We start from the raw sequence: 24,619 nt of genomic DNA on the forward strand, positions 1-24,619 counted from the left end.
TGGAGCAGAAGGTCGTTCCAGGCACTGGCCGCGCGGAAGTAGAAGGAGCGGCCTCCCGATCTGGTCTTTCTGGTACGGGGGACCACGGCGTAGGAGAGCTGGGCTTATCGTAGGGTCCTTTGGGGTGCGTGGAATTTGAGTCGGCTGTTCAGGTATGCTGGTCCGGTGTCGTGGAGGGCCTTGTGAGCATGGGTTAGCATCTTGAAGGTGACTCTAGCTTCGATGGGGAGCAAGTGGAGTGTGCGCAGGTGCTGGGAGATGTGGCAGTGGCATGGCAGGTTGGGGACCAGTCTTGCGGCAGCGTTTTGGATGTTCTGTAACTTGCGGGAGAGGTTTTTGGTTATTCCGGCATAGAATGCGTTGCTGTAGTCGAGCCTGCAGGTGACCAGGGCGTGAGTGACGGTCTTTCTGTGTTCGAGGGGGATCCATTTGAAGGTCTTACATAGGAGGTGGAGGGTGTGGAAGCAGGAGGACGAGACGGAGTTGATCTGGCGTTCCATTTTGAGCTCTGAGTCCAGGATGATCCCCAGCTTGCATGCGTGGTCCGTGGGGGTGGGCTGGCTTCCAATGGCGGGGGGCCACAAGGTGTCGTTCCAGACGTCTGGGTTTGGGCCCATGATAAGTACTTCCGTTTTGTTTGTGTTTAGTTGTAGGCAGCTGTTTTTCATCCATTTGACGACGGCTTCCATGCCTTCTAGAAAGTGGAGTCTGGCGGTGTTGGGTTCGTTGGATAGGGAGAGGATGAGTTAGGTGTCGTCTGCGTATGACACAATGTTGAGTCCGTAGGTTCTGACGATGGGGGCAAGTGAAGCCATGTAGACGTTGAAGAGCGAAGGGCTGAGGGAGGACCCCTGGGGGACTCTGCAGGTGGTAGGTGTAGGGTCTGAGAGGAAAGGGGAGGGGGGGGAAGAGTCTGACCCGCTGCGTTCTGCCGGAGAGAAAGGAGCGGATCCAGTCGAGGGCCTTGTCTTGGATCCCTATGTTGTGAAAATGTGCTTACAAGTCAGAAAACTAGACAGGATAAGCCAATGTGAATAGGAATAAAAAACAAATTTTGTCAGGCAGGGATTATACACTCAGTCAGCACTCTTAAGAAAGACACAGACAAGTATCACCTTCTGCACCAGTGAGAACCAGAGGACCCATATCAGTCATGTTTGGGACACACTGGACTCCATCCTCAGAGTAATTACTTTTTGCAATACACTGTATCAGGGCAAACCACCAGAGAGTTAAAAAAAAACATTGCTATGTCAATCATTTAGAGGCACTACAGGTCTATGAGTAAGATGCTGACAGCACCTTGAAAAGAAGCTGAAAAAGTCGCTCTTCTTCCCAGTTCTATTAAACTTTAGCTTTATGAAGTGTCATGCAATAACAGATTTCAATTGTTGCATTTTCACTTCTTACACCGCACTTTTTTCACTCCCTATAAAATACATAAAATGGATCCTGGCAGGGGAGCGAAATGTACTAGATGTGGGTATGTTGGTGCTACCTTTCTGCATCTGGCCTGGGAACGTGCCCGGGTTCAGGAGCATTGGGAATAGGTCCTGTTGTTTATATTGAAAGCCACTGGCCTGCTGATCCCTATGATACCTAGAACATCGCTCGCTTGTCTATTGGGAGTGGTATAATCACACCAAGGGTCTCCAGAGGGAAAAATAACAATCAGGTCGCCCTCGACTCAATAACCACATTGAACAAAAAAGACGTGATTGAAAAAGGGGCTACCATTGATCTATTTTATATGACCAGAACCGGGGGGCTCTACCTCAGCCCAACTGCTGGTTTTTAACCTTTGCCAGTCTTATCTAGTCCTAAATGCCCAAATGTTTCTTTAAAAATTAAATCTGTTCATGAGTCATCTCCATATAAATATACCCCCTACTGAGAAGGTGTATGAAAGCAAGCAGAAGATTTTTGCAGAAAAATGTAAGTGGAGGGGAGAAAGTACCTCATGTGCGCTTCTCCATTGGGGCTTCTGGTAGGTTCTCACCAGTGTGCCCACGTTTTCTCATCATCGGCGACTTTCTCCCCAAAAAGAAATTGTGTCCAGTAAAAAGAACAAAAGGGTGTAAATGGTGATATTATGTATATCAAAAAAAAGACATCGTGAAGTTACAGTATTTCACCAATTGAAATTGAGTTAAGACTCGTATACACCCAGTCTCAATTTTATTCCAATTTGTGAGCTTACTCAAAATTTTAATATAACTGCATGTTGCAGACCCTTTTATGTAGGTGCCAACATGTTTCATTGCCTTTACTTTGTTACGGCGATTTAATCAGGGCTCGAGGTCGACAGACACCTTCCTGGACTCCAACCTTAAAATGAAGGATGACGGATAAACAAAAGAGGCACTCATTATAACTCCCCACCAGTTAGGGATCCTCCAACACATTAAAGATGCATGTATATCATACAGTGATTACAATGTATTTACCGAGTGGTAGCCCAAGTCATTCATACCGGCTCCCCACCAAGTCTAGGGGTAAGTTTTCATCAATTGTAGTTCCCCTATCCGGCACAATATATTGCCTGTGGTATACCTGACAAAATATGCTGCAGACGTTTATTGCATGTTTTCAAGTAAATACAATGCATAAACTGCCTTTTCCACTGCCTGTGGTGCTATAAACATCAACATATCCTAACAGGATTCATGTTACCTCACCCGAATGAATGAATGTTGTGATGTGGCTTTAAGGAAGCAGTGTATAAACTGGTTGATATGGCGGAAAGACTGATCTTGATGCAGTCCAGTAACAAGAATACTGTCGGGATATGCTGATGTTCATAGCACCACGGGGCAGTGGAAAAGGCAGTTGTTGCATTGAATTTACTTGAAAACATGCAATAAACTTCTGCATCATATTTCCTCAGGCAACATGTTGTGCCGGAGAGGGGAACTACAGTTGATGAAAACTTACCCCTAGACGTGGTGGGGAGCCGGCACGAATGACTTGGGCTCCCACTCAGTAAATACATTGTAAACACTGTAGGATATATGCATCCTTGATGTGTTGGAGGGTCCCTAACTGGTGGAGAGTTATAACGAGTGTCTTTTTTGTTTATCAGTATGGCCGGGATGCCCGCCACCCCCTCCCAACACCAATTCCCCAAGGGGAGGAGACAGACACTGGTTTGAGCTTTTGGAAGGCGGGGGGGAGTTACCCCCTCGGCCGTATTTATTAAAATATGAAACAAAATTTAAAACATTAAATTAAAACGTTTCATGAATTATGTACAATTTTACTTTCGTTACATTTTGATGAAGACATGTTCTTTGGCTAACCTTAACAGCTCTCTAATACAAAGGTTTCCTAGCAGAGTCTAGCATCCTGAAAATGTATACCTTCTAAATTAAAATTGTACATCCTAGCATTAAGGGCCAACGGCAAGGTCTTAACCGGTGTCAGATCCCTACTACCAAACTCCCGCTCTCACGGTGTGAGTGGCGCATGCGCAGAGGTCTTTACCCTCGTTGCCAAATGTAACTTCCCTTGTCGTGGGGGCCCCCTCTCACTCGACGCCATCTTAAAGGTCGTCCGAGTCCCCGTGTGAGGTATCTGTAAGAAGGACAGCGTGGACTCCCCCCCTTCCCCACACTCTCTTCCGCCGTCACGGATATCCGGCCCCTGGGAAATTCGTAGGAGGGGCATCTAGCCGTCTCCCCCCTGGGAGGGGCCTATGGCCGTCTCCCCCTAGGCGACCCATCCGTAGTGGGTGCCGCCTCCCCGTGGGAGGGGCCAATGGCCGCCTCCCCCCGGGCGCTCCCATCCATTCTGGGTGGCGCCCCCCCTAGGGACCTTGAAATTACTGCTCACCGATCATGACCTTACCGCCCGACCAAAAAATAAATACGACAGTTGTTTTACCTACTAAGGGAAGAAAATTCACCTAACGTGAAACAGCTTGATGATTCATCAACTTTTCAATTTCTACAAAGGAAAAAAAAGGTCCTAAAGCACAAGACAATTACCTTACTTGATACTTTACTTTTCTACAAAGGAAGAAAGGCCTATACACATTCCTTCAATGCTGAAACAACTTCAGAATTGCTGCTTGTTCCGTCGAGGGCTCACAAGCAACGAGTGGTGCAGCCTTCAGAGCACTGGAACAAGAGGACGCTTCTTCGGATTCCCGCTCTTTTATCCGTCTGCGGGAGGGCGGGGACCCTCCTCAGGTACGCCCACGGGGCGCTGTCTTCCGGGTGGGTGTCTAGGACAACCCCTTCTGGGCGGGAAGGGCGTGCTCCGGCTACGCCGCTTTGGGCATACCAGCTGAACCACGCCCCCGCCCAAAATGGTTTCCCGGGGGGATCAGGGCACCCATCCATACGTTCGGGGGGACCGAGTGTTCTTCCCTTTCCATTATCCTTCATTTTAAGGTTGGAGTCCAGGGAGGTGTCTGTCGACCATGAGCCCTGATGAAATTGCTGTAACAAAGTAAAGGCAATGAAACATGTTGGCACTTACATAAAAGGATCTGTAACGCAGTTGTTTTAAAATTTGAGTAAGCTCACAATTTAGAACAAAATTGAGACTGAGTGTATGTGAGTCTTAACTCAATTTTAATTGGTGAAATACTTGCACTTCACAAGGTCTTTTCTTTGATATACATAATATCACCATTTAAACCTTTTTATTCTTTTTATTGGCCACAATTTCTTTTTGGGGAGAAAGTCCCCGATGATGAGAAAACGTGGGCACACTGGTGAGAACCTACCAGAAGCCTCAGTGGGGAAGCGCACGTAAGGTACTTTCTCCCCTTCACTCACATTTTTCTGCAAATATCTTTCGCGTGCTTTTCATACACCTTCTAAGTAGGGGGTATATTTATATGGAGATGTCTCATGAACAAATTTCATTTTTAAAGAAATATTTGGGCATTTAGGACTAGATAAGACTGGTAAGGGTTAAAAACCAGCAGTTGTGCTGAGGTAGTAGCCCCCCGGTTCTGGTCCTATAAAGTAGATCAGTGGAAGCCCCTTTTTCAATCAGGTCTTTGTTGTTCATTGTGGGTATTGGGAGTGGTAACCAGAACAGAGGGTGAAAAAATCCCTTATCAATTGGCTCAATTGCAGCGGTGCCTCTCGTGCAGTGGCAGAGGAGCGTCTCCCCACTGGCTCAGAATCAGCAGCAGCTGAGAAATAAAACATTATCTTACTATTGTTGTATTTTTTAGTTGCTGGCTCTGGGCCAGCCTGTGCAGTGAGGGGCGGCGCCAGGGCATGGGAGGGGGCAGGATGACTGGTTTGTGCACTTCTAAGTGTGCATGTGTATTTGCACTGCCGTCTCAGGCCGGCCAAACACACATGTGCACTTAGGTTTCTCCAACCCAGCTGGGCTTGAGAAACAGCACAGACTCCCTGTCCTGAGTGGAGAGTCAAAACAGCCCTCTCAGGCCAATTCCAGCGCAGCTCTCATGCTTGAGAGCTGTGCATGATTTGGATGGGAGTTGTGATGCTTTCCCAGGGACTCCTGGGGCAGGAACTGCAACAGAGGAGCAGCACCAGGTAAGTGTTTTTTCATGTTTTATTATTATTAAACCCCCCCGCCCTCCACACGCTCCCCGCCCGCAGCGTGCTTCCCACTGGACCCTGTTTCCCCCCCTCCTGCGACCCCTCCACCCCCCTCACCAGTATTTTTCAGTGTTTGCCTCCTCCACTGCACAACTGGCTTTATTGTTGGCGAAGTACCAAGTGGCTACTGGGTGGTTGGGATCGAGGGCCTGGCTCTGGAACTTTGGTTGAGTGAAGGACCTAATGGAGTGGGGGGCTGCAGAGGAGCAACACTTGAAAATGTCACACACAGATGAGGGAGCAGCTGATAAGATAATGCTATGGGCCCAGCTACTTTTTAAGTTTCAGGAGGGTGATGCCTCGGGGACTGACAGCAGCTTTGATCCATCTCGTGTAGCGTTTATTCCGGTAGACAAACTATGTCAATGTGGGATCCATTATTATTTACCCTATCTCTTGTCTTTGTCTCAATCTCATTGTGTTGCTGATTGACATAACCTTTTGTACATTCCTTGATGTAATGATGTATGCGGACCAGATCATTTGCACTGTATATTTTATGCAAAATCAATCCAATACAGTTGAAAAAAAACATAATTTACTACAATCCTTTTTTAAAGGTGCACATTCTTTGCAACACTTTCACTAAACCTTTGAGAAAATGTGTCTTTTTCCTTCAACTCTTTATTGATAACAAGGCATAATATAAGCGGTTGCCAGTTGTCATATGATAAACATTTCACGTCTCTTTTCATAGTGATATACACATGATCACATTACATTCAGTACATTACATTCAGTAGAAACGTATCTTTTTAGGGCAAAATACTGATCAACCTTCTCTAATTCAAGTTTATGTTCACCTTAAAAAACAAAGCCTAATCTATCAAAGAAAGGAAAAATACCCGAGAGTTACCCGAGACTCAGACTGTAAAGATGTTCTTCTATACCCTTCCTAAAGTGTTAAATTTAGAAATATTGACCTTAAAAATCCTGTGAGCTTTGCAGTACATATACATCATAATACAACATGTGGGATGGCACTTCTTAAGATACTGTGAGAAGCAAACTCTGGTTTTAGACTGTTAGCGCATTGCTGGGGAGGGCATCTGAGTGCAGCTGATGACAAAAGATTAGCAAATACCATATCATTCTTCAGAATCCTCAATCCAATTTTAATATCACCCTCTGCACTGGTGAACAAATGCAGGCTCTGTGACAGAAGGCCCGTTAGGCACTTTGTTATGTAAAAAAAATGATTTTTTATAGAGCAAAAGAAACACTGTAAATTAAGAGACGTAGATTTGCATTTCTGAAATTAAAAGCCTCTAATACTATGACTTGTTTAGCATTCTAGAGTTTTCAGCTAAAGGTATTTAGGTAACAACGAAGAGTGCTTATTAAACGGCAAACTCTAAGTTTAGGCATGGCATGGTCCCTGAAACCGTGCGCCAATGTCCATCTGATGCAGGCCCGGACTGGCCGTTGCGGGCACCGGGCAATCCCCCGGTCGGCCGCATGGGTGAGGGCCGGTTTTGAGCCCCAGGGGGCCGTTTTTGTTACAGGGCCGTTTTTTGCAGCATAGCTGCAAAAACCGCCCTGTAACAAAATCGGCGAAAACCGGCCCTGGCAAAGAGCACGGTCGCACCCCAATCCACCCCCTTGGGGGGGAGGGGGAGGCCGGCCGAGCACTTTGCCAGGGCCGGTTTCGGTTCCCAGTCCGGCCCTGATCTGATGGCGGAGTTAGTGACTTGGAACTCTTTTGAGTTGTAGTCAGCAGCAACTGTGCTGCTATAATGAGTCTCAGGCAAGGATCAGTGTGCTGAATTTAAGGCCAGTGCTGGGGCCTCCCCTTACTCTCCTGTTGTGGAATCAGGCCTTTTTCCCCCAAAAACAGGAGACCTGAAAGTACTGGGCTATCCGAATGGCAAGGTTACCTCTTACTTCTACACCCCAGGCACCGAGCATCTCACTGGAATGCTCAAAACTTCCCTTTGGGGTTTAGTTAGGGGGCAACCACGTCAAGCAGACGAGGTTTGCTCTTGGGAGTGGTTTGGAGTTTGGCTAAACGGCAGATACAACTACATTCTATGCTGTGTTCCCTTGTCTTTAAAGCTCGTTATGGGTCAATGTGGCTGTATATGAGGTGTTCCAGAACTTTAAAGTGTTGGTGAACATGGGCACGATTAATGTGTACACTGCATCGGCTTGCAAGTTCGTACAATTGACTCGTGGTTTATCAGTGGACAGGCAGCACTTCCTTAATTGTTATTGAGTTTGTTACAAGTGTGTAGCAGCTGAACATATGTTCTTATACTTATACACAGTCCTTGAAACAATTAAGGTAACCAGTGCAGAGAGCAGGTTTAATGACATTAAAAGGACTATAAAAAGATAACCTCATTCGTTCACAGCTTTCCAACTGTGCTTAGAGAGATCTTGAAAATTAAGGATAGGGAAAGAAGTATTGCAATTTCTACACTCTACAACGGCACAGACACCCATCTGAGGTAGTCCCAGTCTCGTGGATATCCGCAGGTGCACACACAGGGGACCTTCACCCAGTCTGAAGTATCCCACCTCCCAAACAGTGAAACTCCGCCCATAGTACGTCACTGATAGGTTCACTGGGGGATGCAATTTCTTTCAAACAGAGAAGATCAACTTGGGCATCCACAATGGCAGCAGTTCGTCCCAGAGCTCCTTGGACTAATACTTCAAGATCCAATGCTTCAATGTGGGTGGAGAGACTCCAAGACACTCCCATGGCTGCCCAGTCCATCATGGTAGGACAGGACAGCAGCACAGTCCTGTCAAGAGCTCCTCAATCACAAGGAACAGCAGGCTCTCGTGGCAGACAAATAGTAGCTGTTCCTTGGAATCCAAAGGAGTGTGTGCCATGTGTGTGCTGCTTGGCAGTCTACACCTCTATTTCCAGAGCTCAGTAACCACAGGTTTATCAAAAATCATAGGTAAGATCCATGGTTCTGAAGGAAGGCAGTAGTATGTGGCACTGCCCCATGTCCAATCCTTCCTCTATGCAGGTGCAGACAGCTTCCACGAAGTCAATGGGGAACTGGTATCACTTACAAAATGATGCCCAAAGCTGCGGCAGTTGATGACAAACTAAACATCTACTCAGATGCTAGCTACCATCAAATACCTGCTAGGAAAAATGGAGGGAGAGGTGCAATCAACCTTTTAAGATATCGGTATTTATATAGTATTTCCCGTACCTATTTCCAAGTCTAAAGCACTTTCTCAATTGGGGAGTAAGTAGCAAATCCGTATGTATAATTTGTATACTACACAGCTGTTAGGGACAAGGAAGTGCTTGGATTTATCATGAATTTCCTGGGCTTCCTTTAGGTGGATGACTGAAAGTGTGCTGGCTGTAAATTGCCCTATAAGTGAGAATAAAGGATGCTGTACATAAGGTATGGAAGTCCAAACGCAGTATTGGATGGGTTTTCAGGAACATGAGCACATGCATTGCTCAGAGTGTGTGGACCAGTGGGAATCTGACAAATAGTTATGGAAAGATGTTGGACCATTTGATATGGGTCGACTATATGTCATTGTAAAGCATGAGTTATGTTTTAGAGAAAAGTAACAGTTTTAATTATTTTCTAAATTCTAGGTGGTTGTTCATCATCCTTATTCACTTGTTACGTTTTTAGGGCTCGCCCCTCATGATGCAAGGCGAGCCGTTTTGTAAGGGGGTTTAGAAAAGGACCCTGGATTCCTTTTGGGTTCCGCTATTGGGCTTTGTGTGCGCGTGTTTTTTTAACAGAGCACGCAATAGGCCAAAGGCGGGTGCATTGCTCCGCCCATGGCCTATTTGTGTCTGTTACTTGCACCAAAACCCATATGTCTTCAACTATCGTGCCCAGACATGGGCGCGGTAATTGAAGACATATGGCTCGTTTCCATAGTTTTCGGGTCTATAGCACGAAAGGTCTTCTGTCTTTACTATTTCTTCTTGATCTAAGGCTTTTCCTTTGGGTGTGAAGTTTAAATCTAGATTAATGAAAAATTGGCTTTATGCTGTGAAAAGCCCCGTAAGCAATGCACCATTCACTGCACACAACACTCAAATTATTGTCTTGTCAGTGCGGGTTCTTTGAAAAAGTTAATTTTCATATCTCTCTTTCTCTCCTAACATCTTCAAATACCCAATTTGAAGAATAAAACCGGAAAATAGTTTTCTACACTGTATGAGTTTTTCTTTTAACAACACGAAGGAGTACACCTAAATATTAAAAATCTTGCCACCCTCACAGGAAAATTAACAGGTTTCTCTCAATGACACTGGATTGATTTACAGAGAGAGCCGCTCTTCTGTGACCCATTTCACATAGACATTTGAAATACATGCTTAGATGCATAGCCAAGAGAACTCCAAGAAAATGTTAAAGAATTCCCATTTATAGTAATGTGTCAGCATTTCCTACGGAGGCTGTATACTTCTTCCTTATATCCCCATATTTTAGGAGTTTTTCCATTTCATTCCCACCCTGAAAAGTGATGTAATCCTGCCCTTTATAGATTTCAAAATAGGGCTGTTTCTACAGTAGGAATGGCTCGAAGATGATGAATAACCACGAACTAGTACACATGTGGATGTTTCCAAACTTTCAGGGTATTCTCACAATGAAACAGACACTCCCTGCCTCCAGAAGATTTATTAACATGAAAGTATGCCTGAGTACATTTTTTAAAGACAGGCAAATCACTTTTTTTAAATAGCAAAAGTGGCAGTGCATTCGAAAAAGCAGATGCGTGATAGCTTGGAATTGGGCCCTGAGTGGCAAGTTGTGTTCAAAAGTTTAAACCTTTTCCAGATTGAACCACTAGATGGCATGGCAAGGCAAAGCATATGAACTTACAAAATGGTTATACTGAAACAAATATGGACAAAGCCAATAGATCGGAGGGCTGTTGGCTTTGGCAATATTTGTCTGTATTGTATATATAAAAAAAAAGGTGAAAGAAAAAAAGGTGTCACAATACTGAAGGAAAAGCAAACATCGTATGACATAACAAAACTGAACACTCAATTTAATGTTTTGAAACTTTGGAAATGTCATGGTCTATTTTTCAGATACTTTTCACTGAGGAAACTGAGCATAATTTAAAAAGAATAAAAAAAGTATCAGAATGCAAAGGGAAATTTACTCCTCCGAGGATTCAACCACTTGGTCATCTGCAGTAGCTCAGGGAGCAGATTTATGGGTCTCTAGAAAATGGGTCTTGATGAGAACACCTTCTGCCTCAGATGTCAGCTGAGTGAGTGCAGCTAATTACCTTCTCCCCGGCGCCATAGAAGCCTTTATGTGCCGAAGCGTGTGCTTTCATGCAATATGTTGAATGCCGAAGCGTGTGCTTTCATGCAATATGTTGAATACAGGCGATAAAACAAAAATAACCCCTAAAGACTGCTCTTCAGTCATACCACAGCAAAAATATCAGTTTCTTTGCTTTTACAGAGAATATGTGAGAGGTGGGGAGCAACCCAGCGCGGGTGGGTACAGTGTGCAGTTCCCTAAATGTGAGCAGTGGAAGAACACAAGTCAGCCAATCAAAAGGATCATAAAGAGGGATAACTGCAACAAATGATGGACGGAATGCTGAATGATTCAAACATTCTCCCCAGTCAAGAGATCTGGGTTAAATCCATCATTCATTTGCCCACTACGCCATCCCAGTTTTGACCCAGCCCTATGCAAATCAGCCTTGACACTGTGCCTCATGGGAACAGTCCAGACCGAACTACCAAGCCAGGTCCTCCCTGGACCGGAAACAAGCATCCTGGGACCGGTAAGGAGTAGTTTCTGTCCTGTAACTCCAGTTCTGTAGTAGGGGTATCTCTGTTATAGTCATAATCTAGTGAATAGTCCCGCCCATGTGTGTGTGCCCCGGCAATCAAAAATAATCTCTCAAATTGTCAAGAAATGCAGAACTGCAAGACACTTAAGAGAAAATTAAAGACAAATAATGCAGCCTATACACACAGGCTACACTTTCCAGTACTTCAACTAGAAATTCCACCAAAAAAATCACACACAATACTGCCTGCCCAGTTTCTTCCATAGAGAAACTTGCCTCTACCAGTAAAAAGCCTCTGGAATGATAGAGATGAAGGCATGGACAGACAAGACCCATAGGCTGCCATTATGTGGCTTACAATAGGATACTGTGCCTTTAAGAAACTTTCCAGAACTTTCTCCCAGTATCCCAGAATGCACAGCAGGTCCCTTCTACTTTCAGTTCTTTTTGAAGGCGCAGCACGCCAGACCTGTAGCATTCCTTACATGAACATCCATCTCCACCGGGGAGGAGGGCGGGCGCTTATGACTATAACAGAGATACCCCTACTACAGAACTGGAGTTACAGGACAGAAACTACTCCTTCTGCAGTAGGGGATCTCTGTGTATAGTCATAATCTAGTGAATAGAATGGCAAGCCCATCCCCACACCAAAGCGGCGGTGGAGAAAAGAAAATTAACACCACTATTGTGCGAACAAATTTCGCAGCGAAGCCTGCCCAACCTGAGCATCCGCCCTGGCATCAGTGTCCAGGCAGTAATGCTTAGCAAAGCTATGAACCGACTTCCAAGTGGCCGCTTTGCAGATCTCTGCAATCGGAACATTACGGAGTAAAGCTGTCGTGGCAGCTTTTCCCCTGTGGAATGAGCCTTAGGCTTACCTACTACGGTCTTATTAGCTTTTTGGTAACACAACTGTATGCAGGACACAATCCACCTAGAGATGGACTGCTTGGAGGTCGCTAGACCCGTCCTGACCGATCCATAATTGACAAATAATTGGTCAGACCTACGAATATCTTTGGTTTTATCCAGATAAAATTTCAACACCCTCCTAACATCCAGGGAATGTAAAGACCTTTCCGCTGGAGATGAAGGATTCTGAAAAAACGTAGGCAAAGTTATGGTCTGGTTGACATGAAAATCAGAAATAACCTTGGGAAGAAATTTAGGGTGAGTATGCATAACAACCTTAGCAGCATGAAATACAGTATAAGGTTCTTGGCAACACAACGCCTGAATTTCACTCACCCTGCGGGCCGATGTAATGGCCACGAGGAACGCCGCCTTCCAGGACAGGTGCTGCAACGAAGCCTTATGAATAGGTTCAAAAGGCTCCTTCATCAATCTGGACAGCACCACATTCAATTCCCATGAAGGCGAAGGAAGCCTGACAGGAGGGAACACTTTCATCAAGCCTTCCAAAAAACTTTGATCACAGGGATCTGGAAGAAGGAAGTCTGTGAAGGGCATTTCCTGTAGGCAGTCAATGCAGCAAGATGAACCTTAATGGAATGAACACTAAGGCCAGATTGCGCCAAATGTAGAAGGTAAGGAAGGATGACATCTTCCTTGCACGTCGTCGGGTCGTAGTTCTTGGACTGACACCAGATACAAAACCTCTTCCACTTGTAAGCATAGGAAGTCCGAGTGGAAGGTCTTTTAGACTCCTTCATTATGTCCATGCAATCTTCTGGCAGATTGAGATGGCCATATTGCACTATCTCAGGAGCCATGCCGCCAAACCCAAAGACGAGAGGTTGGGGTGCAACATCTGCCCCCGAACTTCGTGAGAAGGTCCGACCTGCACGGCAACCGAATGTGAGGAAGGAGTAACCGGTGAAGCAGGTTCGAGAACCACCACTGTCTGGGCCATTCCGGGGCGACGAGTATTATCCGAGCCTGGGACCGGTCCAGCTTGATGAGTACTGCCGGAATCAGGGGGATGGGAGGAAAAGCGTACAGAAAGCTGTTCGACCAGCTGATCCATAACGCATTCCCCAGCGTCCCTTGCTGGTAGTACCTGGAGGCAAATTCTCGACATTTGCTGTTTTCGGCGGTGGCGAACAGATCTACGTCTGGAGTCCCCCACCTTGCGAAAACGTCTCCTAGTACTTCGTCGTTTATGACCCATTCGTGATTTTCCTGAATCAGTCAGCTCAGCGCGTCTGCCTGAACATTCTGCACACCTGGTAGATGGGTAGCCGTCATAGTCAGTCCTCTGGCCAGAAGCCAGTGCCAGATCGCCAGCGCCTCCTGCGACAGAGTACGTGATCTCGAGCCCCCCTGCTTGTTGAGGTAATACATCGTGGTGGTATTGTCCGTCTGTACAAGCAGAGAGTTGGTCTGGAAGGACGGAAGAAAGGCCTTCAGTGCCAAGTGAACAGCTCTGAGTTCCAGGAAATTGATGTGATACGTGGCCTCCATCGGGGACCACGTTCCTTGAATCTGAAGGTTGCCGGAGTGCGCTCCCCACCCCAGGAGAGAAGCATCCGTCACGACAGTCTGCGTGGGAATGTCCTTGTGGAAGGGAACCCCTGTGAGGAGATTCTCCGCTGAACACCACCACTTCAGAGACTGAGGAGCATGCAGAGACAGTCTTATCTTGTCGTCCCAAGATCCTTTCCTCTGATCCCACTGGTCTTCCAAGCACTCCTGCAGCGGTCTCATGTGCAGCCGTGCGTGTGGCGTCAGGAAGATACAAGAGGCCATCGATCCCAGTAGAGAAGACACCGTCCTCACTGTTGTAGATGGATTGGTCATAAGAGCCTGAGCCTTCCGAAGGAGTGATAACCGTCGCTCCTCCGAAGGAGACACGCTTGCTGACAGCGTATTGATGGAGGCTCCCAAGTACTGTATGCATTGGACCGGAGTCCGGACAGACTTGGACATGTTGATGTGCAACCCCAGCCTGGTCAAGAGAGCGCACGTCTTCTGGAAGTGTGCTCGCGCTTCCGAGAAGGAGGATGCCTTGATCAACCAATCGTCCAGGTACGGGTAGACAAACACCTTGTTCTTCCTCAGGTGTGCCGCTACCACCGCCATGCACTTTGAGAACGTTCTCGGTGCCGACTTCAGTCCGAATGGGAGTACTGTGTATTGATAATGATTGGCGCCGACTTGGAACCGCAGGAACTTCCTGTGTTTTTGTGCAATGGGCACATGGAAGTACGCATCCTGTAGGTCTATAGCACACAGCCAGTCTCCTTGTTGCAACTGAGGATAAATCTGATGCAACGACAGCATGCAAAATTTTTCCCTGCGAATCCATCTGTTTGCCTGTCGCAAGTCCAGAATGGGCCTGAACTCGTTCTTGTCCTTCTTGCGAACCAGAAAGAACCGGGAGTACAGACATCTTCCTCTCTGAGACAGAGGTACGTCTTCTATCGCCCTTTTCCTTAGCAGGATATCTGCCTCCGCCTGGAGTTCCTGCAGCTGGTACTGCGAACTGACCGGAGGGATTGATGGAGGAGGGCTGGTGAACCGAAGACTGTATCCATTGCAAACAATATTCAGCACCCACTTGTCCTGAGTAATTTTTCTCCACTCTGCCAGAAAAAATTGAATGCTTCCCCCTACCGGAGTGGGTAACAGATCTGGGGGAAGTAGGTTCCTAGGGCCTAGAGCCAGCCTGGCCCTTGGCCGCTGGAGAGGACTGCTGGACCTCCCCTGCCCTTCTGGCGCTTCTGGAACGGCTTACGGAACTGTTGTTGTTGTTGCGACTGTCCAGAAGCTTGGCCACGTCCTCTGTCCTGTCCACCGAACCGCCGTTGGAATTGGCGGTACGATTTCTTCGTTTCTTTAGGCTTCTCCAGACCCACAGCCGTCAGCCTCCGCTTTCATGCGGGCCATTTCGTCATCCGCATGTTTCCCCAAAGAGGGTTTCGCCAGAGAATGGAAGGTTGGCCACCCACTGTTGTGCGTCTGGTTTTAGCGACGTAAGGTGGAGCCAGGCGTGTCGTCTCTAGTTAATTCCATGGCAAAAGCCATGTGCCGCTAATAGGGATGAATCTGCCGCCGCGCTGATAATTTGATTAGCTACCAGCATCCCCTCATTCAGCACTTCCTGGAAATCCTCCCTCTTTTCGCGAGGTAAATGTTCTGCAAACTGCTGAAGAGACTCCCACAGGGAGCGGTCGTAGCGACCCAACAGAGCTGTGGCACTCGCAGCCTTCATAGAGGTCGCTGATGTTCCACACATCTTCCTTCCCGCTGAATCTATCCGCTTAGATTCCTTGTCCGGGGGGGGACTGTGGACGATGGGGTGGTGGCATGCTGTTTGCGGGCCGCCTTCACAATCACTGTATCCGGAGGAGGATCCACCGCAGAAAAGCCGGGTCCGAATCGGGAGCCCGGTACTTTTTCTGCAATCTCGATGGAGCCGCCTTAGTCACCGCAGGGGTGAGGAAAAGGTCCTTGGCCGGTTCCTCCAGGCCCGGTACCAAAGGTAGTAGTGGACGAGACAGGTGTTTCTGGTGCAGTGTCTCGAAGATGACGGACGTCTTAGGCGTGGGCACAGTCAAGGATATGCCCAATTTGGCAGCGCCTCGCAGAAGGACATCATGGAAGGCCACCAAGTCATCAACAGGGGACACCCTTGTATCCGGTGATCCCGACAACGTCGGGGAGAAGTCCCTGGTTCCTGAGGACCTCGTGCGTGAGCGAGATCTGTGCCTCCTATGGCGATGTCTCGACCACGTGGACGATCTGTTACGCGATCGCTCCCTCCTCCGGGAACGAGAGCGTGATCTCTCGGTCCGTGGGTGCTCCGCAGGTTTTTTTGGGGTCGTCTTCCGTGGCTTATCCAGGGGACGGGGTTTTGGAGTCCCCTTAGGCGGAGTAGAAAGAGGCAGAAGAGACGCCGATCTCGGTGGAGGGACCTGGGGTATCACCGACCGAGGGGCGGGCCCATGCGGTGGAAGCGGTGGAGGTGGTAGTCCTGATGGTAGAGGAGGGTTGACGGGAGGATTCTCCTTCGGTATAGGAGGAGGCGGAGACGGAGACTTTGGCGGGAGTGGTGTATATACCACTGAGTACACCGAGCCCGGTGACCTCTTCGGAGGAGGGGACTGCGAATCAGCCCCTCCAGTACCTGACCGCCGCCTCCGGAGTCCCCCATCAGACCCAGCGTGACTTCTGGCGCCAGAATCCCTTTTTGCGCCGCTTCGGGGAGTGCGACCCACTCCTCGACGCTGACCTCTTTCTCCTCGACTCCGAACGACGTCGTTCCAGTGTCGGATGTCGCTCCTGCGACTCAGCGTCGAACTATCCTTCCTCGACGTCGAACGCCGCATCCGCGACGTCGATCGATCTCTTCTCGACGACGAGCGTCAACTCCTCCTCGCCGCCGTCCTCTTCCTCGAGGTCTTCGACGCCGAAGATCCCCTCAACGGCGATCGTCTTCTCGACGGCGATCGTCTTCTCGACGACGACCGTCTTCTCGACGACGACCGTCTTCTCGACGGCGATCGCCTCCTCGACGGCGATAGTCTCCTCGCCGGCAACCTTCTTCTTGACGGCGAACGGCGGTGTCGTCTCGACGACGAGCGCCGACGCCTGTCTGTCCTCCCTCGACGTCGATGGCTCGACGCCGACGACGACGATGAAGACACCGTCGACGGTGGGTTAGACGGCGGCCGAACCTGGCCCCTCGACGTCGATCTCTCACGCATTCTTGACCCGGAGCCCCGAGGAGAAGGGGAACACACCGTCGTCATCTCTCTAGACGCCGTCGTCGAGGCAATCGACACCGGCGGAGACTGGGACCGCTTGCTGGTCTTCCTGCCTCTGGGGAGCCCCCCAGAGGCCTCAGCAGAGGCAGAGGGAACCTTCCCAGCCTGCCCAGACCCATCTGCAGCCTGCAGTCGTCTCTCTTCAAGGCCTTGAAGCCTAATCTTCAGCCTTTCCCTCAGGGTCCTTGCTGAAAGGTGCTGGCAGATGTCGCAGTCTTCAGGGACATGTGCCTTAGGGAGACAGATAATGCAGACCTCATGTGGATCACTCTTGGCCTTCTTCCTCCCACAGACTGGGCATTTGTCGAAAAGAGCAGGCATTTTAGAGCCCTAAAAGCCTGAACAAACACACAGGAGAGAAGGAAAGCACCAAGGAATATAAATCTCAAACACTTTTTAGCAAAAAAGTGAAAAAAATCCCATAAACACTTGAAAAAGGGGAGAGCTCAATGCCAGGGTCCTGTTAGCAGGAGCCGGAAAAAAGAACTGAAAGTAAAAGGGACCTGCTGTGCATTCTGGGATACTGGGAGAAAGTTCTGGAAAGTTTCTTAAAGGCACAGTATCCTATTGTAAGCCACATAATGGCAGCCTATGGAGCTTGTCTGTCCATGCCTTCATCTCTATCATTCCAGAGGCTTTTTACTGGTAGAGGCAAGTTTCTCTATGGAAGAAGCTGGGCAGGCAGTGTTGTGTGTGATTTTTTTGGTGGAATTTCTAGTTGAAGTACTGGACAGTGTAGCCTGTGTGTATAGGCTGCATTGTTTGTCTTTAATTTTCTCTTAAGTGTCTTGCAGTTCTGCATTTCTTGACAACTTAAGAGATTATTTTTGATTGTCGGGGTCCACGCACCTGGGCGGGACTATTCACTAGATTATGACTATACACAGAGATCCCCTACTACAGAAAGAGGGATTAACACAAGAAGGCAAACAAATCAAATTAGAAGCAAGCAGCTGAGAGCGACAAAGCCAACAAATGGTATGCAATGGGCAGACAGCAAGTCCACCATATATTCACAATAGGTCTTTCGCAAACAGTTCGGACTATGTGGTAGGCTAAACCTAAAAATGCACACATTGTATATTGCCAGCCACATCAAAATTCTTCTGACTGGGGTGTCAATAGCATAACAAATATAAAACACCCTGCGGAACCTAGAATGCGTTATTCTCGCCCGAGGGCCCATGAACAAAATTATTTTTTGCAAGAAAACAACTTGTCTTGTGTAACAGAAGACAGTGAGGCACACACAACATACTGATCATCTGCAAAATGCAGAGGACTGATTTGTCTCAATGAAATAGGAGACTTTGGTAAAGGCACTCTTGTCTTACTTTATTACACGCCTTTACAAAGTGACCAACCACCCCACAACCTGAACATCTTTGGTTCCTTGAAGGGCATCTCTTGTCGCTAGCCAAATGCCATTTGCTTTCGCACCTAAAGCCTTTGCCCTTACATGTAGCCTGCACAGATTAGTATGTAACTTTCCCTTCTTTCTTACTACTAATGTATGCATATTTTTAGATTGTTTTTAACCTGCCTTTTTGTCCCTATACCTTTAGCTTTATTCACACTAGTATTTTCCCCTCTATCAGGTATAACCGTTTTGGCGCATCTACCCATTAATTCTGCTTTTTTCACATCAACTATTTCTTGAAGTGTTGACTCTACCATGGTCTACAACTTGTCTTGCATGATAGCATTCGCAGCACACATGACTATTTGGTCACAAATTTGCACGTTAATGCTAAATTCTTTAATGCAGTTACAAATTCTTCCACAGACTCATCTTTTTCTGGCTTCCTACAGAAGAACTTGTACCGGTCTATTGACACACAAACTGTAGGATTAAAGTAAAAGTTTAAATCCTCCAATGCATTTTTGTAGACATCACCCTGTGTCCTGGTTTTCTTCTCTATGCGATTATCCTAAACAATGCAATAAAATCTTCTTTTTCTCAGAAGTTAATTCCTCGTCATCCTCAAATGTGGAAATATAGGGGCAGATGTATCAAGATTCCATTTTGCACTTCTCAAATAGCGATTGTTAAGGAATCGCTATTTGAGAAGTGCAAAATGGTATGTATGTAGAATTTCGCTATTTTTTAGCGATTCCTTAGAATTCCTTAATTGCGATTAGCAAATTGCTAATCGCAATTAAGGAATAAATTCCCATTCATTTCTATGGGCCAGGAGGCCCATAGGAATGAATGTAAAATTATACTCAATTTGCGATTAGCAATTAGCTAATCGCAAATTGAGAATAATTTCAAGGGTGCAAGGGTGTCTTAAGGACACCCTGCTGCACCCCTGAATTTGACATGTACATGCATATGGCGTACATACATGCCCTAAGGGCATGTATGAGCGTCATATGGTACCTTTAGAATTAAAATAAAGTGCTTTTTGAAAAGAATTCGCAAATTACCACCAACTACAAGTTGATGGTAATTTGCGAATTCTTAGTCAAAAATCGCAACACTGAAATGCTTGATACATTTCAAATCTAAAATCGCAATTTGCTATTTTTTAAAAGCCTCGCAATATTAAGGAATCACTAAATTAGCGATTCCTTAATATTGCGAGGCTTTTTGCATGATACATTCCAAATCCCGTTTTTTTGTCGCAAACGCTGCTATTTTCCGAATCGCAGCGTTTGCGACAAAAAAAACGGATGATACATCTGCCCCATAGTTTTTTAAGTACTCTGTCCATTCATTCCATATTAAAAGTGGCTCCCCTCTAGCTGCTAAAAATGCTTGTGGAGGGGATAAATTCCACACGTTTCCTGAAGCCATAATAATTAGAAAGGTTCACAAGTAAATACAAACAAAGAGGATTATTTCCACAGTACCTGAAACTAAGTGCAACCGCAACTTCAAACAAGCGTGCCCGTCGCTGAAATTCCTAACAGGCTTTTAAAGTGAAATTCCTGTTTTACACAAGCATGCCTGTCACAAAAAAAATATATAAGAAATGCCTGCACATACTAAAACAGGCGGGCGTTGCGCTGTTGACTGTCAAATAATCAATGTATTTGCTACGCTTAATGCACATGTAATGCTCGTGTCTGCCGGTTATTATTCTGTTGTCTTCGCAAAAGATAGCTGCCATTCGTCATTGGCTGTAACTTTTCACAGTTGGTTGGCCTTTTGTACCGGTACACGCATACACATTCAATTCACAGCCGATGGAGCTTGCTTTGGAAACAGCGTGTGTGCACCGCGCACCTCGAGTTGAGGCCACACAAGCCTGCAAGACTTCCTCGTGTTATTCAAAGAAGTTAACCCTTTCGATGCTGATGACGAGCTCAGCTCGTCATCAGCCACGGGTGGCGTGTGCTGATGACGAGCTGAGCTTGTCATGTATCGCGGTAATTACAAAAATGCAGCACAGCGCAAAAATCGCCGCAGCAGCGATGCGGTTAAACCAATGGCTCCGTTTAAAGTAAGTAGGACCAATAAAAGTTACCTTCGCCACATGAAAAGGAGCTGGGTGGGAATCAGGAGTAAAAGAAGTCCCCCTTACGGTATCTGTGATGTACAAGGCCTTCTTGGAACACGCTTGAAAACCGAGCTCAACATCATGTACCAACATAGTGCTTTATCTTGTTTTTCTAAAAGGCTAATAGGGATTGTACCCTAGGGATGGTTGGGAGTCCGCTTCTTCAAAAAGATGAGAAGCTTAGAGTAAGATTCTGCTTCTTTGTTACTGGACAGTGATGTGGAAACATGCAATCGAGAAGAATAGATCAGACATCAGCAGGAGGGTGTGTGGTCAGATGGGGACGATAATGCATATTATCTGGGACTGTGTTCAAGGCCTAGACATAAAAAATCCCAGAATAACTCCATAGTTTCCTGCTGCCTGCGAAAAACTGTTGGGAGAGAAGAGGGAAACCAAACTGCTTAATTAATTGCAGTGATCTGCTAAACAGTCCCTTCAGGCAAGATGAAGGACCACAACCCCACTCCACCCCTGAACACCTATATCTAGGACTAGTACACCATATTTGGTACATGCTAGGAAAGGAAAAGATCATTTGCACTATACGCCGCTTAGACCACCTATCAGAAGATTATAGAGCACTGATGAGCCCTAGGCCCCTACAGTCCTTGCATATACCACAAAACAGACTACAGAGAGAACAATGAAGAATCAGTTTTAGTGATCGTCATGTGAGAAACTAATAATGCTAATCTACAGAAATTAGGATCCTCATCATGGTTGGAGGGTGGAGTAGTACAGAAATGTTGGTATATCATGCAAGCAAAATGGTCGTAAAAACCTTAGTAAAAATGTTATTGAAACATAAAAAAGGTTTCTTAAGACATCCACTTAGGGGAGCATTATGGCTAATCTTGGTTAACTCAGCAGCCTAGCTGTAATATCCTCTGCAAATCTTCCATGATAAATACCTTTCTGACCCCCCCCATGGCTAACTTAGTACTGCTTTGCTAGCTGCCACCTATATTACTGAGAACCAGATTTCCATCTCCGTTCTTCACACATTTCAGTGCACAAGACTTCAGTACATTTACAAATAAGCATACAGAGAAACATGACGACTGGAGAATAGTAAGTATGCCGTGCTTAATTACTTCATTGGACAGCAAGCTTCTACGCATTTGCAGTTCACAAACTGAAGCACAGTGTTTGATGATGGACTGCAACATGTGTGTTATTCAAAATAAATGAATATACACTTTGTGGTGACCTAACTACTACAACACGTATAAAATAAGGTTCTTATACTATAATTGATTTGTATATATTTGCAGTGGGGTATAGGTATGAACCATAATGTACCTCTCTATTCTTCCCATTGTACTTGGTGACCTAATTACTACCACAATATAATCAAGACAGGCAGCTGTAGCTTAAAAAATAAATCTGTTCTATTTGCGCCTACCCCTTCAGACTAAACTATTCTAGCTAAAATATACAATAATTTCTATGTTATAAAGTAAGTACCCATAGGCCATGTTTTCAGTTTCACCCACTGAAAATGGAAAATACTGGATCAACTATTTCCTACACCATTACGGACTTGCCACAACACATTTGCACCCGATAAACAAGGTGTTCAAAGCAGCACTAGTTGCATGACACATCTATTTCAAGTTTATATACCGTATTCATATAAATAGCATACGTCAACTGTGCCCAGTTAATTGAATATTACTATTTTTATATATTGTGCACAAATATTGAATAAAATAAAAACGGTATCAGATGATAAATCATACAATCTGAAGACCGTATCAAGAATATCCAGGTACACTAAGGCAAAGCCTCAACTCACCACTTGACGCATCACCATCTAACAGGTTGTCATCTTCGGAAGTGTGAAAGTCCATAATAATTCCAGCTCCATCGAGAAGTTCTTCATCGCTACTTGCACTGGTGATACTGTTATAACTGTTTCGATAGTAGGTTCGATGGAACAGCTGCTCAGACTCCATTTAGCTACTTAGCTTACCTTTATAAAAAAATAAGAAATAGACAATAAAATTAAAAAAGCACTTTATGGTTTTCTCTTGGAATCACAGATGTATTCTGTTTCTGAAATACACGTCTGTCATAATTGCAAGGCCAACATTAATGAACAAGGTTAATTTATCTCAACAAGTGGACAAAACATTCAGATTTCGGAACCTGCATGTGTGTAACAATCAATTCAATGTCATTGAAATTTAGTTTTTGGGGGGAAACATTTGCATACAAATCAAAATAATACATCGTTAAAATAGTAGTCACAGTTATCAATCGTTTTTTATCTACACAAAGTACATTGCTATTTGTCAAACACATACACACACACACAAGTAAAGACTGAAAACGGGCTGTTTTATCATGCCTGCACGACTCCAAGAAAATCATATTTTGGTTTCCTGTCTTTTACAATTACTCCTAGCCTGGGGAACATAACAAGAAGACTTCACACAAAAACAAGGGGATAGGGTCAGCTACTCATCTAACCCAAACCCCCTTATTCAACATACTCACACCAAGAAGGGTAGAGAGGAAACCGAAATGATACACATGCAGTGGTACAGATTGGGTTATTGAAAACTGCCCTCACTCGCACACAAATGTGTGTGACACGGAGGTGTTGAGGCAAGCCGGATTGGCGTGAACCACCTTTGGGACAGTTGTGTTCTATGGGGTTCTCCCTGCCCACCGCCATTTCGAGTTCTTTAAATTAGTAAACTCGTTTTTGCATCCCGTGCTAGGGGAACTGCCGTCATACGTTGGGATCGCTCTATGTTTTGAACCCCGGTAATTGACCAGACTAAGGTAATGGGGGAGCTTGCCTGGGACGGATAGGAGTCCTGAGGAAGACCGACATGACCCTCTATTGTGGGCATGCTAACAAGGTCGAAACATGTTGACATTGGCAGTTTAAGGAGGGGTGTTGTGAGTACCTAATAATCTCTCTAACACGCCCATCCTTTACTATATTAAACCTGACCTTGGGACCCTGGAATATAGGCGATTGATAGGTTACCCACAAGCCAATTTTAACCTCTTTTTTCCCTGTACTTGTTTCTATCAATGTCTCCAGTCTGTGGTGGTAGCACTTTGTACAAATCATTTTGATTAATTTTTATGTTGTTTGCCTACCCCCTTCCCTATGCTCCATCCTGTGCGTGGCTTCGCCAAGGTGTTTTGTAAGCAGACCCGATGATGAAGCATGTCACACACATTTGTGTGCGAGTGAGGGCAGTTTCATTAACACAATCTGTGCCACTGCATGTGTATCATTTCAGTTTCCTCTCTACCCCTCTTGGTGTGAGTATGTTGAATAAGGGGGTTTGGGTTAGATGAGTAGCTGACCCTCTGCCCTTGTTTTTGTGTGAAGTATTCTTGTTATGTTCCCTAGGCTAGGAGTAATTGTAAAAGACAGGAAACCAAAATATGATTTTCTTGGAGTCGTGCAGGCATGATAAAACAGCCAGTTTTCAGTCTTTACGTGTGTGTGTGTGTGTGTTTGACAAATAGCAATGTACTTTGTGTAGATAAAAAACGTACCAAGAATGCCTTCATTTTATTGTCAGTACGGGATTCTTTAACGTACTTTTCCTCTGCGAACATTTCTACCCATACAAATAAATCACTGCACTGGTAAGTAAGTAAGTAAATATATTGTGGCAAATATTTGCAGCATTATGCGTTTAATAGATACATCCAAAACAAGTATTGGCAAATCTAGTAGATCAAGAATTAGGCATAAGGCCGGCATTAAATTCACATAGACCAAGTGTGCCGTGTGTAACCTGCTTTATGACACTGTAAACCTGGGGAATAAAAACAAGTGGCAGGCCTACGAGACAAAAAAAGATTCATTTTTACTAATGCTAGTTTGCTTTTCTCCGCGACACACCTTAAACGCAAAGGGTAAACACAGACATGGTTCTCTGCTGGCTCTATTAAAGACCTTAAGATGATTCTAAGTGATCAGGCCCAACAGGTTGAAACTGATCTAGGTTAGCTTTTGTTCCATTTAGTGCCTATACAGTTTAGA

The 24,619-nt window shown here is 45.8% G+C and overlaps 1 protein-coding gene across 3 annotated transcripts in view; it reads right to left on the minus strand.

Moving 5' to 3' along the window:
- The window catches only part of LOC147661201 (H(+)/Cl(-) exchange transporter 3-like), a 301,732-nt gene that overhangs the window by 180,921 nt on the left and 96,192 nt on the right, over positions 1–24,619 (minus strand). For all 3 annotated transcript variants that reach the window (XM_086951239.1, XM_086951240.1, XM_086951241.1), the window contains exon 2: positions 22,397–22,573. In XM_086951239.1, the coding sequence (XP_086807365.1) occupies positions 22,397–22,556 (160 nt within the window). In that variant the 5' untranslated portion in view covers positions 22,557–22,573. The remainder of the gene's footprint in view (positions 1–22,396; positions 22,574–24,619) is intronic.

Source organism: Lissotriton vulgaris, unplaced genomic scaffold (genome assembly GCF_964263255.1).
Source record: "Lissotriton vulgaris unplaced genomic scaffold, aLisVul1.2 SCAFFOLD_228, whole genome shotgun sequence".
Classification (NCBI taxonomy): Eukaryota; Metazoa; Chordata; class Amphibia; order Caudata; family Salamandridae; genus Lissotriton; species Lissotriton vulgaris.